The following is a 19,226-nucleotide window of genomic DNA, read 5'->3' on the forward strand; positions in this document are numbered from 1 at the left end:
TTGTCTCGTTTTATTGCAGTGTTACTCATAAGAAACAAATGACAAAGGAAAACTTTTATTTATGCTTCGAAACACTGAAGTGAAAAATAGAGTATCCAGTCAGGCTTCTTTAAACAATGATTTTTAAAAAAAGGATCAGAAATGTACATTTTGTAAACACATTCCAGTTTTTGGAAAAGCAATTTTGAAATCTGGCGCAGGCCTATTTCACAATAAAGGTGTGTGCACACATTCCTGTTTAAAAAAAAAAATAAAAGAAAAAGAAAGTTGTTAAACTGTTGTTTGACGAGCTCGACATACAGTCTTTTCTCAGCAAGTACAGGAAGAAAAAAACAAAACATTTTTTTCTCTATTTTATCTCCCAGTAGAAATGTCTCTTCCTTTACCTCCACAGCACGCAGAGGCTCGGCTGAAACCTTTTCTCGTTTTCCTCAAGTGAAGAAAGTGCTGATTTCGCTCTCTGCTCAGAGAAACGGAGGGCTGAGGCTCAGGTTAAAGGTTCGGGTTGTCTTTAGATTCCAGTTTTTTTGAGAGGACACAAAGAACCTTATCAAACTTCTCATATCGCTCCTTCCTCTCTGCTCTTGCGCCCAGCTGACCCCAGAACAGCCGCAGGGCGAACTCTGTGCGGAAAGCCTCGAGCAGTTCGGGGATCGGCTCCCAGCCTCCTGTTGGAACAGTGCGTTGGACACTTAGTCAGATCAGATACCACCAAGATACAAGTTTCACAATGTACACAGTTTTTGAGCATAATGTTTTTTACTTTTCCACTTCCTGTCTCAGCCAGTGTTTATTTTATATTACAATGGGCTCGGTGCAAAAGCTACTCAGATGAACCAATTATCTGTAGCCTGTGGGAGCAATCCACTTCATTTCCATATTTCACAAAACACTCTCTCGACTTACTTAATAAAGCTGAAGGAAATTGATGCACAGTGAATATTCTGCTCACCATATCACCAGGTTGCCAGTTTTGGCTTCAACATTTTCTCGACTTGAATTTCAGCTCAGTAACACAGCTGCCTCCCAGCATCTTTACACAAGCTGTATTTGCCTTAAACGTTTTGCTGAATATTATTTCCCCCCTCATTTGGACTCACGTGCACTGACATTTTTGTTTCCTTAATAACACTAATGATAATGTTGTACTGTATTGTGTGGATGAACGTGCATACCTGAGAGCAGAGCGTGTGCGTGCTCCTGATAATCATGGGCATGCAACGCAGCGCTGCGAGCAGATTGGAGGACATCATAGAGTAGCTGACAGCCTCTTTCACTGTCCTCTACTGGGTCCTCACCCTCCATTAGCATCAGCAGTGGAACCAGATGTGGCAAGGCTATGGGGCCCTGGACCACAGAGCCTGCAAACAAAAGCACTGCACCCATTAATCTCACAGGGGTAATGCAAAGATTTTACACATCAGTGTTTGCTTACACATTTCAGGGAATACTACATCAACTGCATATTCATAAGAGCTTAACATATATAATTAAAGCCTGACTGATGTATCAGCCAATATTAGATATTTGCCAATATTTGTATTAGCTGGCAACTGAAAATTTAGTAAAGGGGAAAAAAAAGGAAAGCGATTGACCATGCTATTCATGTTGATGTTGCATAGTTTGTCTGTGAGACGGCATTCTGCAACTTGATGTTTTTGGGACACCACAAACAGCCAGCTGATGCAAGGAGAACTGTGCAGATTGTAAATGACTAATTCACAAATTGTTGCGACAATAAAGGAAAAACTGCATTGTCACATTATCTAAGAAAGGACTGATAAATGATTACATATGTCAAATTTTAGTGAAAGTTATGTTTTGTTTGTTTGCCAAAATACATCAAATCGCCAAATATTAGTATTGGTCTTGATTGTTGATTTGATTGTGCTCTATATGTAATTTCACTAGTTGGGACCACATTGTCATTTAGGTTTGACAGCTTGTCCAGTAGATGATGGCAGACGGCTTGACCATGAATTGAGGCTGCGGTTTAGGGAAGGCCGGGCAGATCCTCATGTAGTAATGAGGAGTGGCTGCATTGAGAAAGGGAGGGAGAGTGAGTGGGGCCTGAAAATGAGAATGCACAGCTTTCACACAGGGTCATAGACAGAGAACAGGAAGTGTATGGAGGCGTGGTCCTGCTCCTGAAATCCAGATAAACTATTTCCAATTATATTAAAGTTTAACCAAATGTGCACAGTACTGAGCAGAGTTGCATAAAGTTCATTTTCTTGGTAGGCTTTCAAACTTAAGACTGTCCAGAGAAGAGAATGAATGATGCTGCAGGGCTTCTAGACAGGTCTTCATTATCCAGCTGCATGAAGTTATTTCATTTCTTTTTCTAACCTATACATGCTTAGCAACAATAATGAGAAAGTCTTGTTATTAATAAACCTATACATTCAAGAGGACATATTATACTTTCTTTGAATAATTAAAAAAATATATTATTACTAAATTAGAAAAGCTTTAAATGGGGGAAAAATCCCATGCTGGTTCAGGCAGAGAAAAGCCCTCAGCTCCAGTCTCTTTCTCTCTCTGAGAGATTAGCTGGACCTCACCAAGCAGAACCTCCTTAGAGTTATATATGAGGAGCATAACAAGCATAACTGGACCTTAAATGAATTTGAATATTACACAGAAATCCTTGTGTTGTGAATTTACAGTGCTGTGCAAAAGTCTTGAGCCACCACTCATTTCTTTATATTTTGCCTCTAAGGAGCCAGACATCATTAATCGTTCTCCAGGTTTTTCTGATGCTCTTTCAAAGTTTCGGGCGTTGGTAGCTTTTTCACTCATTTTCGGTCCAGGCCTTGTACCTGACCACTTTCAGATGAATGGGAGTTTTTGTTTGTTTGTCAATGTTAAGATTCATCACCTAACTCATGTGATGAATCAGTGTTGTATCTGCATGTAACAGACAACTTAGCAAAGATGCACTTTAAAATTGTATCTTTAGGCACTTTGTACAGCTTGTGGGGGAAAAGTAGATAATTGTTCATATTTCTTTAGCCGAATCTATGAAAAATGCCAAAGATAACAGTTTGACAGGCACAGAGTAGTATTTTTGCACCAGCAAGTTTTTTCCCAAAGAGCTGTTAGCTGTAAACTTGCCATATCTCAGCATTTTCTGCAGTCTCTCCTTAAAAAAGAAAGGAGGAAGGAAAGAAGGAAAACTATGCAAGTGGAGGACAAAAGAAGAAGTGGGAGGCATAAAAAAACTGTCTACAGCAGATAAACAGTCTGATATTCATGTCCTTAAGAAACAGAAAAAATACAGCAGAGGACTGAGACAGGACCTGAGTGATGAATTGATCCATTTACTGTTTGCTGAAGCCTCATCAGAAATAAGTTAGCTGTCAAGAAGCCATTCTTACGCAAGGGAAATGAGGAGAAAGGGCTGAGGTGTGCCAAATTACACTAGAGGTAGACTGAAAATCACTGCCAACTGCTAGTATAAGGAGAAGGGATACTGCAGCAAAATCATGACAGAGAGAAGAAAAGAGGGACCAAAAAGCTTCCAAAGAAGAGCTTTGATTGTTCTTCAAGAAGCCTGGAGAACTGTTCCTGAAGACTACTTAAAGAAGTTACAAGAAAACCTGCCTAAGAGAGTCTAGGCCAGGTTGAAGAATACGCTCATTAGAAATGTACAAATTCTGTTTTTGCCTTACATACTGTATTTCCGTGCATGTTTGCACAGGTTTCAATAAATTGCTGCACCTATTTCCCCATTTTACAAGCCAAATCTAAAGAAATGAAGGGTGCTCGAGACTTTTGCACAGTACTGTATCTTTGTAACGCCTGATCAAACCACAAGAAACAAATATTTCTAACCGCGCTGAACAAAAGTAACTTGCATAGACGATGTAAACACAGCCACTCACCATCTCCCTCATTCAGCGACTTCATGAACGGTTTGAGATTCTTCTCAAATAAAACTGCGCTCTCTGTGTACTCCCTCCTCAGCTCTTTCCATGTCGCCTCCAGTCGCGTTATCTGCACATTTGTATGTAAACAAATATTCAATATATGCAAGAAAACTTGAACCGCATTTTACTTTGAATAATTTTACATCCAGCAATCACAGTCCTCTGTCATAAATACTCCACCTGAGGCATCTCCAGAGCCTTCATCACAGCTGAGAAAGAGTACAAGTTGTGGGTGTGCTCTTTCAGGGCCTGAGCCAATAAGATTACTTTGTGTAAAACAGATGCTCTCTGTTCCACCCTCCCTGTGCAGCCCAGGATATCCACTGCGACTCCCAGTGCTATTAGATGATGCCTAAAAAATTCACATTGAGTGGATTAGAGGCGTCTGAGTGGACAGAAGATTGAATGCAGTAACTGGTAAGGGACATTTTTCATTTCTGAACACTGGCTTTCACCCAACCAGAGTCCAAGCAAATACAGTTGAGGTGAAACGAATTTTGTGGTACCCAGAGAATTAAAAAAAAAAAGATGTGCAAAAAACCCCAAACAAAGAAACAAACAAATAAAAACTGATCCTTTTACAGTTTCTGTGTACAGCCACGAGATAAACCAACACCTCCAAGGATGACTGACAAAGTGTAACATTGGATTGATTTTTAAAATAGTGTGCAGGCTGCGTGTACCTCTCTAATAAATCCTGTCTTAACTGGTGTCCATGTGGCAGAGTGACAAGCTCCAGCCCTGAGCCAACTCCCATTAGCCTCTTCTGCTCATCGGTCACCCCGATGATGCGTGCAACCTGCACAATGAGCGATAAATGGCCAGTCAGATTCCTGATCCAAGAATTTCAACAGCTCATGTGTACATAAAGTGTTTATCAAACTACTCAAGATTAGAAACTACTGTTAAATTCAACACAGCTAAAGTTTTAAATGAGAAAAGAGTAAAAACCAGGGACACCTGGCAGTCAATGCTGAGCATGTGCAAAGCCATGGTTTTAGGGTCTGATCGGGTAAAGAGCTCTTTCAGCGTCACCAGGACGCTGTTCTCCAGAGGTCGGTTATTCTCAGGTAGGAGCAGCGACTTAAACTGATCCAACTGAAAACACGACTGTGACTCCATCTGTAATGAAGGCAGAAGAATATCATATACACACATGATACACATCATGCACATTAGTGTGCAGTTCTATATAACTGCACACTAATGTGCATGGATTGAATTTATTGTGAATATGAAGTTAAGACGGCAGAGTCAGGCTTTACAAACTGGCAAATACAATATGATTCTGACACCTGGTGGCAAAAAGGTAGTAAGTCAGTAATTAAAACTGCAGTAGAGAAACAACAGGAAATATGCATGCAATAGTGCAAAAAAAGTGTCACCTTTAATAACAGTCAAGGTCAATGTTGACATGATCTTAGGAACAATGGAAAACTTCCTCTTACGTCTGGGGTGGGGATCTCCAGGCCTCAAGGGCCGGTGTCCTGCAGGTTTTAGATGTGTCCTTGATCCAACACAGCTGATTCAAATGGCTAAATTTCCCCCTCAACATGTCTTCAAGTTCTCCAGAGGCCTGGTAATGAACTAATCATTTGATTCAGGCGTGTTGACCCAGGGTGCGATCTAAAACCTGCAGGACACCGGCCCTCAAGGCCTGGAGTTCCCTATTACTTTTAACTGGCAAGACTGGTACAGATACAGTTTCTGACACTGTCAGCTCTGTGTAGCTGACCAAACACTGATGTGGAAGTTGGAGCTGCTGTGCCTGTAGACGTATGCAACTATATCTAAGGTAAAGCAGATTTGATAGCACTGTGATGGATTACACAACTCCAACAATTTAAAGAGTACTCTTTTCATAAATCATAATCAAATAATTGGAAATCAACAGCCTCCCAGGGGAGCATAAAATAGATTTATGTACAGATAAGAACTTAATAGTTCCAGAAGCCTCAGAACCAATGGGAAATGTGAAAACTACAAACTGGAAGGTAATTATTATGTATACAAACATGTGGTCGTTCAAAGCACCAGTCCTCCACTTCCTTCTCTGCCTTTTTCTGGAACTGTTTGTCAAACAGCAGCTGTGAGGAGGCTTTTCTTTTCTCAGCCTCCAAAAAGCCAAAGGAAGTCTCTGTGAGGCGGGCACGGCTCTGCCACTTTTCTTCCGCACGCAGCTGATCCACATGACCTTTCCGCCGGCTCTGTGGCACCTAAACAGAACAAGAGGAGGGCTTAAGTCTCCACGGAGGATTTAGTTGTAGCTTGAAAGGCCTTCCTCATTTCTGCAAACATAAACAGTTACAACAGAAAGATGACATCAGCTGTGAAATTTTTTTCTTTTACCCGGATGACCAGCTCATTGTAGAAAGAAGAAGGGTCTTCATCCTGGTCTCTGGGTGGGGGAGGTACAGTATTGGAGAAAACAGTAGAAACCCTGAGAGGCTTAGGAGGAGCTCTGGGGTGTAGCTGCCCATCTGAACCTCTTAAAGTTGCACCACCACCTGCATCAGAGAGAGGGAAGCATGAGCTTTGTTTGTTAGATAAAGAAGTTCTCCATGCGCGTGGCTCTCCACGTTACCTGGATGGGAAGGTCGTGCGTGTCGTGGCTGTGGGCTCAGAAGGGGCTCGCTGCCTGTCCGAAACACTGGGGAGATTTGGGCAGGGCTAGTGTCCTCAGACTGAAGGTTCTGTGGAACACCTGTATGAAGAAGGTGACAGAGCACTGAAGATGGAGCGTGGATGAGTCTCCAAGCATGACAGTGACCCAAAACATATCCAAGGCAACAAAGAAGTGGCTAAAGAAGAAGCACATTAAGGCCATGGAGTGATGGAGGGGCTGAAGCTTCGAGTTGGCCTAAAGGATTTAGAGTGTTTCTGTACAGAGGAGGGGGTCAAGATCCCTCCTGAGGTGTGTCCAAATGTATGGTGACCAACTACATGGAACCTCTTACCTTTGAGCTTGCCACCAAATACTAAGTCATGTCGGGGATCAAATACTTATTTCACTTAACGTAAATTCATCAAATCAATTCATAACTTTTATATAATGTGTTCTTTCTGGATTTGTGGATAAAATCCCCCTCTCTCCATAAAACTACCATAAATACGAGAGACTGTTCATTTCTTTGGAAGCGAGCACACTTACAGCTTCAGCAGGGGATTAAATAATCATTTCCCCACCACTGTATGTGTATAATGATCTTTGAAACCCTTATCACAATCCAACACAGAAAAACAAAAACATATCAAATGTTTAAATTCCAAAAAAGAATTTAAACATATTCCTTTTTTCTGAGGGGGTCAGAACTGGTTTGGCAGCACGAGTGGTACATCAAGCAGCTGACATTAATGTTGCTGTTCTGCAAATACGCTGCATGTTTGCAATACTGTACCAGTTCGTAGGTTGCTGTCAGACTGTGCAGTCTGAAGTGAAGGCCTCCGTCCCACGTTCTCCAAGTTAGCAGGATGACTTCCACTTCTGCCACACATCAAACAACGCTCAGTAACTTTGCTTTAAATCTCAGTTCTGTGTATGAATGTGCACCACACCAATTACGTTCTCGCACCTCAGCAGCGGATTGGCAACTTCCAGTGTGTCGGCATGTGTGGAGCTGAGGCTGCGTCTTTTGCCGTGCTCGGTCTGTTTTTCTCCACCTGCAACTTTATTACAGCTGCTTTTGGACGTGGCCTGTCGCTCGGTGATGACACGCAGAGGAAGGGTCCGTGTGATTGGGTGAAAGATGACAGCGCCCGAACCCTGGGAGATGGGCCGGCGCCCGCCCACGTGGAAACGAACGAGAGCGGGAACGCTGTCAAAGCGATCCTCCTCAAACTGGAACAGCTCCCGAGAGTAGCCCTGTCACACAGATGGAGGCGCAGTCACACACACAAACTTACACACAACGTGTCAAGCAAAGGCAGTAAAGACGTATTGTTAACAACAACAAAAAATGGCTAGTGTAGCTTGCAGCTGTGGTGACCCAGAATCATTACTGTTACTTTTAAGTTGGTATTGATTAAAAAATAATAATAATAATTACAATTTATATGTGTATATATATACAAACATCACACAAGATCTCAAACTTCTTTAGCAGCATTAATATTTTTATGAATTATTTTTATTTATATTTGTTTTTTCTATTGATCTACGGCCAGACATATGGTATGTGCTGTGTGTGTTGTTTGAGACATGGATTGTTGTCAGGTTAGCATGAGCACACGTAGCACAGACACACCTTTTTTGGTCGGAGGACCACTCGTATGACTTTAAAGTGCATGGGGCTGTTCTTCCAAAAGCAGGTCAAAACATAGTCGCCCGCGGAGGAGCTCGATTCTCGGACCAGAAAGTCCCCATCCCTCTCCAGCAGAGACTCGGCAGCCTGGAGAAGAGTCAGCAGGTTAGCTTTGACAGCCAGACAATTACCACACACACTCTCATGTCTGTGTGATAGATACAATGAGTTGCCAGTCAGCTAAAGATAAGTGTTTTAGATGTTCAAGAATGATGTATGATTACTGTAAAGGATATTTATGGTGAGCTATGCTGTTAAACTTAGCCTTCATTTACTTATTCACCTGTTTTTAAACAGGAAGTGGCACTTGAATGAAAACTGGCAATAAGTCTGTATACTGAAGAAAACGTCAATGCTACCTTTATCCAAATGTAATAACAGTAGCAGCTACACTCATTATATCCTGTTTGCTTGTTTGATCTGCAAAATCCAAAAACTGCGAGAACAAGAAACAACTTCCTTGAGGTTTCACTGAATGCCTGACAACCCCAGATGAAGTCACAACTGCAGGAAGTTGGTTTTTTGTGTCTATTTCTGCACTGTCTGTTTACAGTCTTCATGCTAGGCTGACACACAATAACGAGCTACTAGGTGTAACTTGATATTTATTTTGTACAAACATGAAAGTCTAACTTTTCACAGTACAGCAAATAACCATATTTCCAGAGGGGAAGTAAATCTGTTGCTTAAACGTCTAGATCTGATGTGCACCTCTCGGTTCAGCGGTCCGTGGTACCACGCGTGGCTCCTTGGGTCGTCAGTGCTAAGCTTCAGCTCTTCTTCCAGCTCCTTCTTCAGTGAGTCCATCTCTTTTCGACCTCCAAACACCTACAGCACAAAACACAGCAGCCCCCGCAGAGGCCAGAGGTACACTGCTGATTTCGTGCTCATATTCTGCATGAACGAGGATTTAAAGGGAAATTTATAGAATGAAAAAGAAAACAGCCAGAAAGGCCATTTGCTTAAGCTCTTACCTTCAGCTGGCTGAAGTATGCAGCGACACTTCTCCTCTTGCTGAAAAACAAGAAGTGATTCGGAGTTACTCGTCTGAACCCCAGAGAGCCACAGATGATGGTGCCATGTTTTTCCTCTGAACAAAAGCAGCACGAGGATGGAAGGTCCAAGGTCTGGGTGTGCGATTAACACCAGAAAATCTGAACAACTTTTAACAGCCTGCCTTCATTTTCTTCCTTCCTTCCTCCCCAAGCTTCCACCTTCCTGCCTCTGTATACACAAGGCTTGCAGATGAAGAGGTCAGACAATTTATAACAGGGCTGGAAAAAGATACCTCCCACAGATTATATTAACTATTCCATAAAAGGTCCATCTGTGTCACTGGAACAAATGATCTGTTTAGGGATTGCTTGTGCACAAACAGTGATGGAAGGTGATTTGAGCCTGGACATCACCACTATCAACATCTAAACAAACCCCGCCACATTTTTTATGGTTTTCTTTGGTTTATGCAGAGAAGTATATTCTGATTACAAAAACAAATTTAGGATCCTCAAATCATACGAGTGCAATTGTTCTGATGAGTCCTGTTTTGTGTCTTTTAATTGTTTGTTCAGTTTACTGTTAAATTAACCTCATCAAACTGAGTCTTTATTTTCAGATCTATACCTTTGCAAAAACCTTTGCAAACAAGTCATAATTTTATATCCCCAAATCACCAAAAATGTTCTTTTCAGACATATAATCTAAAAAACTAGAATATGCATATTTTTAAATGACAACTAAGTCTTTAACACGAGAGTTATTCAACGGTTGTTAAAAAAAAGTCCACCAACCTTCCAGAAAAAAAAAATCATATGACCTCCATGACCTCAGAGTCCTCAGTGCCGCTCATCCTACCTGCTTTCACTAGCAATGAAGCCTGACAGCAGCTTTCTCTTCCATGTTTGTCCTCACTGAATTCAAGAGCAGGCGTCCACCAGACTGACAGCAGCCCTTGAAAACTTGCTCCCTGAACAATTTTGTAACATCAGAAATCTTCATCCTGTATGCCTTTTAAATATTCCACTCAGGAGTTTTCTTCTTATTAACTAATCCACCTGTCATTTGATCTATAAATTTTACAAAATGGCAAAATAATAATAATAGTAATCACACTTTCCTAAAGCCAAAAATCCAACTTCCACATAACACAAAGCAAAACAGCAAATCCCCCAAACTGAGAAGCTGCAAAGATCTAAAAACAATTAATTAACTGGGTATGAAGCTCAATCCAAAACACAGGCCAGAGAAATAGCCTTTAATTGTGCTAAGAGGTAGTTTCAGTCTGTGTCTAAACCCTGTGGCAGTGGATAAGTACACTTTAAAAAAAAAATGAAAGGAAACACTTAAATCTCCCACATGTTTGCACTGAGGAGGAGACGCTCTGTATCTCATTGCACATCTGGATGGTGACAATAAAAGCATTCTGTTCTCTATTGTAAATCACACATCAGCGTTTGATGAAGGAAATACTCAAACTGAAAATCTTTACTGACATACACTGAGTAATTCAAAGAGAACAAAATGATGTCACAGTGGTCAGTTGGGACGATTAATCATTAACCCCTTGAAGGTTGGAACCACAATCAAACCAAAAATCTGAGATAAAAACTGAAACCACAGGCTGACACACTACAGGGAGTGCAGAATTATTAGGCAAATGAGTATTTTGTCCACATCATCCTCTTCGTGCATGTTGTCTTACTCCAAGCTGTATAGGCTCAAAAGCCTACTACCAATTAAGCATATTAGGTGATGTGCATCTCTGTAATGAGAAGGGGTGTGGTCTAATGACATCAACACCCTATATCAGGTGTGCATAATTATTAGGCAACGTCCTTTCTTTTGGCAAAATGGGTCAAAAGAAGGACTTGACAGGCTCAGAAAAGTCAAAAATAGTGAGATATCTTGCAGAGGGATGCAGCAGTCCCAAAATTGCAAAGCTTCTGAAGCGTGATCATCGAACAATCAAGCGTTTCATTCAAAATAGTCAACAGGGTCGCAAGAAGCGTGTGGAAAAACCGAGGCGCAAAATAACTGCCCATGAACTGAGAAAAGTCAAGCGTGCAGCTGCCAAGATGCCACTTGCCACCAGTTTGGCCATATTTCAGAGCTGCAACATCACTGGAGTGCCCAAAAGCACAAGGTGTGCAATACTCAGAGACATGGCCAAGGTAAGAAAGGCTGAAAGACGACCACCACTGAACAAGACACACAAGCTGAAACGTCAAGACTGGGCCAAGAAATATCTCAAGACTGATTTTTCTAAGGTTTTATGAACTGATGAAATGAGAGTGAGTCTTGATGGGCCAGATGGATGGGCCCGTGGCTGGGTTGGTAAAGGGCAGAGAGCTCCAGTCTGACTCAGACGCCAGCAAGGTGGAGGTGGAGTACTGGTTTGGGCTGGTATCATCAAAGATGAGCTTGTGGGGCCTTTTTGGGTTGAGGATGGAGTCAAGTTCAACTCCCAGTCCTACTGCCAGTTTCTGGAAGACACCTTCTTCAAGCAGTGGTACAGGAAGAAGTCTGCATCCTTCAAGAAAAACATGATTTTCATGCAGGACAATGCTCCATCACACGCGTCCAAGTACTCCACAGCGTGGCTGGCAAGAAAGGGTATAAAAGAAGAAAAACTAATGACATGGCCTCCTTGTTCACCTGATCTGAACCCCATTGAGAACCTGTGGTCCATCATCAAATGTGAGATTTACAAGGAGGGAAAACAGTACACCTCTCTGAACAGTGTCTGGGAGGCTGTGGTTGCTGCTGCACGCAATGTTGATGGTGAACAGATCAAAACACTGACAGAATCCATGGATGGCAGGCTTTCGAGTGTCCTTGCAAAGAAAGGTGGCTATATTGGTCGCTGATTTGTTTTTGTTTTGTTTTTGAATGTCAGAAATGTATATTTGTGAATGTGGAGATGTTATATTGGTTTCACTGGTAAAAATAAATAATTGAAATGGGTATATATTTGTTTTTTGTTAAGTTGCCTAATAATTATGCACAGTAATAGTCACCTGCACACACAGATATCCCCCTAAAATAGCTAAAACTAAGAACAAACTAAAAACTACTTCCAAAAACATTCAGCTTTGATATTAATGAGTTTTTTGGGTTCATTGAGAACATGGTTGTTGTTCAATAATAAAATTATTCCTCAAAAATACAACTTGCCTAATAATTCTGCACTCCCTGTATTGTCGTAATGTGTCACGGTAGTGTGTATTGGCGATACATGACATCCCAGAGGCTTTCAAATGGATTCAGGTCAGGGAAGCATCAGAACCGTAACACCATCACAGCCTTCGTACAGGTAGCAGGTTTAGTGTAATATACGAGTTATGTTGAGGGGTGTCCCATGTTGATAATAAAAACAACAACAGCAACAATAATAATAATAATGGACATTTTGAACAGAGTGAAGGAGGTTTCTTCCTGTTATAAGGGAGTTTTTCCTTTCCACTGTCGCCAAGTGCTTGTTCATAGGGGGTCGTTTACTTGCTGGGGTTTTCTCTTTGTTATTGCAAGGTCCTTACCTCACAATATAAAGTGCTTTGAGATGACTGCTATTGCGATTTGGCGCTATATAAATAAAACCGGGGGGTAAAAAACTAAAATTGAAGGACATCCGAATAAATCACAGTTGTAAGATTTTCTGTGTGGTTCTTAGTTCAACATCCGGTCTGAGGGGCGTTGGTCTGGGCAGAAACACCTGTACAACGCGCTGGACAGCCAGCTATTGAGAAATGTAACCTGACACCACATATTTCTATGTTTGATACAATTTTATTAAAGTTCTCTGGAAATTTGGCACACCAGAGGAGACAGCTGCCATTATATCCTCTAACAGCTCTTGTTGTCAACCTGAACATTCTTCGACAGCGTCTAAACTTGCCAGTGCCTTAAAATTGTGCAACAGGTCGTTAGTTCGCTGGCAGAGGTACAGGTAACAACAACCCAAAAGTAACCACTCTCGACTTTTTGGTTCTAGCTTTACCACTTCGTGTGCTGAGTTCTGAGTACTGCATGTTCAGAAAATGTCCAGAAAGCCTTGCACAATCCGCAATAAAAGGTAAATTAACTGTTGAGAAAACACCCGTCTTAACCTCCAACATCTCGCGTTAGTTAAAGTTGTTCGTTGTTTAAAAAAAACGGCACTGACGGCGGTCAGCGGTCCGTCCTACCTGTCAGCCCGACTCACAGCTCACTCTCCGCGGACATGTTTTACTGTTTGCGGTCCGAGTTCACACCAACAAACAACAGCTGGGAAGTTTAACGTTGTGTCCGTCTGTGCTGCGGTCCCTCCCAGCTCCCCCCTCCTCTCTTCTCCCTCCTGCCTGAGTCGTGCTCAGTACGAGTTCCCACAAGTTGCCCTCAGCTCTCCTCCTCCCCGCCCCTGGCCCCGGTGCTGAAACGCCGCTATCTGTCTGGCATTCCTCGGATACCGACGCAAGGTGAGCTGACACAGCAGCACCTGGGACGACAGGAAGGTGGGGAGCTGTATGGGGGTATATCCTACATGTGGAGCTGGTTTAGATGTCAACTTGGCCAACATTTTATTTTATCACACAAACTGAAGGTCGGTATTGGGCAAAACACGGTCAAGGGCGAGCATAGGATTTAAAAACAAAAGAAGCAGTTGAAGGCTGGGGGGTTACCATGAATAGAAATTAAAAAAAAAATTAAAGTAGAAAATAGATATTATTATTATTATTATTATTATTATTATTATTATTATTATTATTATTATTAGAAGAAGAAGAAACAAATGGAAATTTGCTAATAGTATTGCATGAAAAATGACCTAAGCAATAATTTGGAATTGGGGTGAAAGAAGTGTTAAGACGATTTACCAAAACATACACATTACTGCACTACAGTCTATAATATTTGCACAAGTAAAAGTCCCTGCATAGAAAAGCAATAGCATCCAAATATGGCCTAAACATAGTTAGTATAAAGAACAGAGCAGTTCACAATGTTGCAGCTGCTGTTTGTTTTATTTACTTTATATACTGCTGAGTAGCTGGTACCTTTTACAATCTGGCATGATTACTAAGTTTATATTTTATATGAATAATCTAAGCAGTATTTAGTAACCAGTGTTACGTGGAGTAACTAGATTTGCCTCTTTATGTGGGAGTGGACAACATGTTTGTCCCTAGTCCTAGGAACATCATGATGCATTGTCCTACATTTTGACTTGTTTTTGCAGGTCATGCACTTTTCTAGTCAGAAGAAGCTTATCCTGTCTAGTACCATCAGGGAACGCTACAAGTCACCAAAAAGTTTTTTTGTTGAATATGATGGGAAAAAAATAATGTAAACGTAGTATATGTGTTCATTCTTGGATGAAAATGGTTAAAACTGTCAGATATTGCTCAAAACAAGGTATGCTAGTCTATGGATAGATAGAGTAGCATACCTTGTCTATGTACCTGTCTGTCTCTCAGCATTGTTGACATGTCCCACTTTGTCCCACACAGACACAGTGTTTGCCCCACATTCAGTTTATTGGAAACCGATCACCCTGCTATTGTAGCACTCCTGCACATGCTTTCCTCATCAACAGATTTTACTAAGTCTTTCTTCAGCACAACAAATGCTGTTTGTTTTATGCCTCTTTATACTTTAACAGATGTTGATAATAGAAAGATAAATTGCTCCTGACCTGTCACATCCACTGAGGAGGAGCAACAGAAACCTTACACACAGGCATCTCAAAATTTAAAAAGTAAGTGCATGACTGGATGTTATATATTGGATATAAATAGCCTTTGGATCAGTAAAACTGATTACAGGTGAGGTGATGAGCAGACCTATAGAAAGGAGGTGATATGCTAATATGTAAACGGTCACTTCACACATTATAAAACTATCTTTTCACACACACTTGAAGCTGTATTTAGCCGTGCAGGTGGGTTTGGTTTTACATGCTCAAATGTTCAAATATCCACATCTACAGCTGCCCTCAGACATAGGATGCTAAACTATTGTTTATCCATCTCAGATCTGCTGAAAAACTCCATCGCTGCCTGTTTTGAGAGAAAATAACAGTTAACTGATTCTTTTATGGAGATCTTCTTCATAAGGTCTCTGGATGATTCAAACAAACTGGAACAATGGGTTTAGGAAGGACATGACTTGGTCAAGGTTGCCACTTACCAGGAATAGAGTGAAAATACATGCTTTTTGTAATTTGAATGAACTGGATTTTGTTGCTGGAGATAGTCTGGAGCTAAATCTTCTTCTTTGTAATTGTTTGGACTGTAAGGATTGAACACTTGCAGACGCGTACTTTCACTTTGTCACTGAGTTCTTGACCTTCGTCAGTGGGAGGTGGGACTCAGTGCAGCGTAACATCCTGTCATTTAATATTCATAAAGGCTTTTCATTCGTAATGTCTTTTCAGGCCCATTTATGGATAACTGATTGTTTGCCCCGCCTTACAAACTCTGAGTTAGACTTTGTGAGGTCAAATGTAATCATTAGCCAGAAGGTGGAGGCGGGGGTCACTTTACCTGTGTTTGCTGTCCTGACAGGTGTTGTTACTGATGTTGTCCTCGTCCAGGGGGCGGAGCTGCGAGCAGGAGGCCGACAGGCGATGTTTCTTGTCAGCGCGCTGGAGGCGGGGCAGAACACTCTGACGAAACAGATCCTTCGGCCTCTCCTGCACGCAAAGGCAAATCCCCAGTTAGTGTTGCCTCTGGAGCAGCTGTCTGCATTGCGTTAGGACTTCAGCTGTTTTGTGATGTTCACAGCTTGCAGTGCAAACTTTGCGAGCTCACCAGATCCATGGACGATCCCAGCGAATATTTTCGGCTCACTCTGCACTTTATGACTTGCCCACCTCAGAGGACAGAAGGACATTTTTAATGGCACAGGTTGACATGCTGGAAAACAGAGTTAAAGAAGAGTTGAAGAAGACAAGATCCGTACCGCTGTCTTGACTGTCCGTTAGAATTGAAGCTGGAATTTAAAAAAAACATAGTCAATGTTAATTTAAATTAATTGGTGATTAAAGTCTGTTAGTTTTTGTCTTTTCATCCACAGAACTGTTCAGCATATTTGTTTATTTCCAAGCATGCACTGTGCCAGATATTAAATAAGTTGTGAGTTCATCATTCGTTCAGAGATCTTCACCTACTTTCATTTATACTAAGCACCAAGAGCCAGAAAAAACCCTAAAAAGATAACATTTGACTTCATAAACCGACTCGTCACGCACTGCGTTAATTATTCTAACAGATTCTGCTCTCTGAAAGTTAAGGATGAATCAGCCCAAGATAAGATGTTATCTTTCTGTCTGTGTTCTTTCGTAACAGAGACATACACTCACTGGCCACTTTGTTAGGTACACATGTTGATGCATATATAGCACGGCGTGGTCGCTGCCTCCTAGACAGGCTGGTCTGATTATTTCAGAAACTGCTGATTTCCTGGGATTTTTCCACACAATTATCTCAAGAATTTACAAGTGGCAGTTCTCTGGGTGAAAACGACTTGTTGATGTCAGAGGTCACGAGCGAATGGCCAAACAGCTTTGAGCTGATAGGAAGGCAGCAGTAACTCAAATAACCAGACATTAGAGGCGAGGTACTCAGAAGAGCATCTCTGACCACACATGTCAAACCTTAAATCCCTTCAGAGCACAAGACCACACAGGGTGCTACTCTATTTAGCTAGGAACAGGAAACTGAGGCCTACAGTGCGCTTGAATTCACCAAAATTGGATAGTAGGAGATTAGAAAAAACATTGCCTGGTCTGATGAGTCTTGATTTTTGCTTGGATGCAAGGTCAGAATTTGGCATAAAAAGACATGGATGCAAGCATGGATGCATCCAATAGAGCATGTTGTAGGATGTGATGAAACGGGAAATGTGGTCATGGATGTGCTGCATGTTTATTGGCTGCACATCCATGACCACATTTACTTTTGTCATGTCAGTATGAACCAAAATCTTCCAGGATATAAGTGGAGTGGGATAAACTATTGAAATACATGATTTACCAAAAGAAAGCCTGACAAAACTGTAATCTGTGATGTGATAATGCTCCACTTTATATGCTGTCATCCAGTACGTTTCAATATTTAATCAGCATATTTATACATAATCTCCAAACTTCCCAGCCCTTGTGTGTACGTGCAAATGCATCTAGCGAATGCATGTCACCGTAGTGTGGGTCCATTCGCTCTCTCTGTTTTGAAAGCTGGTTGAGGATGGTTTCTCTGTGTGTTGCATCTTCTATCCCTGCATCCTTCAACTCTCCGTCCGTCACATTCAGCAAACCCTGTAAACAAGTAAACAAACAAACAAAGTCAGAACATCATTTAAAAAAAGGCAATGATTAGGGTACAAGAAAAAAAAAGAAAAAATATGCATTTTGAATATTTACTGTTCATACCTCCAGACCATAATATTCATTTTCAAGTATCTTGGTGTACTGGGGCAGGCCAATCTGTCTCAGCCACCAGGCGATGGAGCGATTATTCATGTCTGAACAGCAAGTTGGGGGGAAGATACGGATTACATACCAGCACATATGCAAACACGCACATGCTTGCACATGTTTCTGTGCATAAGAGTTTTAGAAGAAACACAAATGAAGGATCAGCCTGATTATCAGCTTACTTCCAGAAAGCAGCCAACTAGAAACACAAGCAGACAGTCCAGTTTGCCTTGCAGCAGCTACAGTATGCAACGCCTACCTGTTTACTGGGTCCCCCGTCTCACTCTGGGAGTCTTCTCTCTCTTCTCTTTTTAATATCTCTCTTTCATTCTGCTTTTTTCTTTCCTTACTTTTCCTCCCTTCTTTGAGTAGTCCTTGTCAAAGTTTCTTATATCATTAAGTCTGCCTCTCACTTTCTGTTTGTGGTAACAGTGGAAGCCCGCTCCCCCTCAAACCTGCGGGGTCAACAGAAAGCCAATCAGATTTTACACTGGGAACACAGCACCCTGCCCAAAACGGCAAATCACATCACAGGAATCCTCTTGAGTTCTCGGTAGGTGGAGAGCGCAGGTAGAGACATGCCGTGAGATAGATACAGAGTTCCAAAAAACAAGAAGGGGGATATTAAATGTTAGGCAGCTGTCAGCATGTCAAGTCAGAGATAGGCATGCAGGCCCAGCGGTATGTCTTCCAACCTGTCTGACTGTCTGTTAAGGTAGCATGTTGTGAGATACAGTCCCTGCAGGAATACTGGTGCTTTGCATGAGGCTGACACCCAGTGTTGAAGTGAAAAGTGACACAGACCTGCCAGTTTTATACAACAAAAGGCAATTTACTCAACTTGATGGCAAGTGCTCAGCATATGTAAAGCCGCAGTATGTTAATCTGAAAGTAAAGAGTGTCAGTAACTAAGGAAATTAAATGGGGACAGTTTGGGTGTTTACTTTTTCTACAGACACTATGGAGCATTAAGTATTTTTGAAGTTTCATACAAAATGCTGTTTTGTTTTTGATATGACTTTGATGTGATCGTGTTATATCAATATATGGTGCAATATTGATTTGGCACAGATAATTATCTTGGCAACTGGCACCAGTGAGTGTGTTCTTGTTTGCTGATAAGGCTGATTGCATTCAGCAAGGCCAATGCTGGCCAATACAGAGCCAGAATAGTTGTTGGAAAGTGAAAGGCTACCTGCAAAGGGGGAAAGTAAACAGTGCAGGATTAATGTCTTATTAGAACAAGACTTTTGAAGCTGTTTGGCCTCTCAACATAAAGGTTTGAAATCCCTGCTGAGCCGGGTGCTTTTCATTAAACCAGCATGTCTTCCTGTTTCCCTCCCTCTCATCTCTTTCTCTCACCGTAGCTCCTCCCAGCGAGGATGTTTAAAGGCGCATATGTAAGGGAGGCTGTGTCAGTGTTTGATCGAGAACCCTCCTCGCTTTTTGATTCATAAAGGGGAACTTAAGGGATTTCAACATCTTCCATGATGGTGGTACAGTGCCAGGTTCTTGACAGGAAACATCCCCCTCTATTGTTGC

The 19,226-nt window shown here is 41.6% G+C and overlaps 1 protein-coding gene and 1 long non-coding RNA gene across 4 annotated transcripts; one reads left to right on the plus strand and one right to left on the minus strand.

Moving 5' to 3' along the window:
• Positions 1-39: 39 nt before the first annotated feature.
• Positions 40-18,159, minus strand: sh2d3a (SH2 domain containing 3A). 3 transcript variants are annotated; one of them, XM_085276297.1, is made up of 20 exons: positions 17,944-18,158; positions 17,640-17,731; positions 17,408-17,525; positions 16,172-16,201; positions 16,021-16,082; positions 15,754-15,902; positions 9,208-9,247; positions 8,945-9,061; positions 8,177-8,320; positions 7,505-7,794; positions 7,331-7,416; positions 6,517-6,636; positions 6,282-6,439; positions 5,948-6,148; positions 4,893-5,054; positions 4,616-4,731; positions 4,113-4,284; positions 3,888-3,999; positions 1,176-1,361; positions 40-668 (listed from the first exon to the last, which is right to left on the minus strand). In XM_085276297.1, the coding sequence occupies exons 2-20, from the start codon at positions 17,727-17,729 to the stop codon at positions 493-495; spliced, it is 2,529 nt and encodes an 842-aa protein (XP_085132423.1). In that variant the 5' UTR covers positions 17,730-17,731; positions 17,944-18,158; the 3' UTR covers positions 40-492. The 3 variants fall into 3 exon arrangements, with proteins under 3 accessions (XP_085132423.1, XP_085132426.1, XP_085132424.1); XM_085276300.1 differs by lacking the exon at positions 40-668 and having other exon boundaries at positions 1,222-1,390; positions 17,944-18,159; XM_085276298.1 differs by lacking the exon at positions 40-668 and having other exon boundaries at positions 1,222-2,036; positions 17,944-18,159.
• Positions 13,112-16,322, plus strand: LOC146572257 (uncharacterized). The gene is made up of 3 exons (XR_014892684.1): positions 13,112-13,686; positions 14,871-14,966; positions 15,775-16,322. It is a non-coding gene; the product is annotated as an uncharacterized LOC146572257 (long non-coding RNA).
• Positions 18,160-19,226: the final 1,067 nt, after the last annotated feature.

Source organism: Mchenga conophoros, linkage group LG6, assembly GCF_057382185.1.
Source record: "Mchenga conophoros isolate Kocher_MC1m ecotype Shallow Benthic linkage group LG6, M_conophoros_male_GT1.1, whole genome shotgun sequence".
In the NCBI taxonomy this organism is placed as follows: domain Eukaryota; kingdom Metazoa; phylum Chordata; class Actinopteri; order Cichliformes; family Cichlidae; genus Mchenga; species Mchenga conophoros.

What these genes read in the sequence shown, in the direction of transcription:
- sh2d3a (XM_085276297.1), bottom strand. Translation starts at nt 17,729, where the DNA reads ATGAATAATCGCTCCATCGCCTGGTGGCTGAGACAGATTGGCCTGCCC. An exon ending in TGTCAGGACAGCAAACACAG is followed by an intron (nt 9,248 to 15,753) that starts GTAAAGTGACCC and finishes CTTGTTTTTCAG; the next exon opens with CAAGAGGAGAAGTGTCGCTG. An exon ending in ACAATGAGCTGGTCATCCGG is followed by an intron (nt 6,149 to 6,281) that starts GTAAAAGAAAAA and finishes TGTTCTGTTTAG; the next exon opens with GTGCCACAGAGCCGGCGGAA.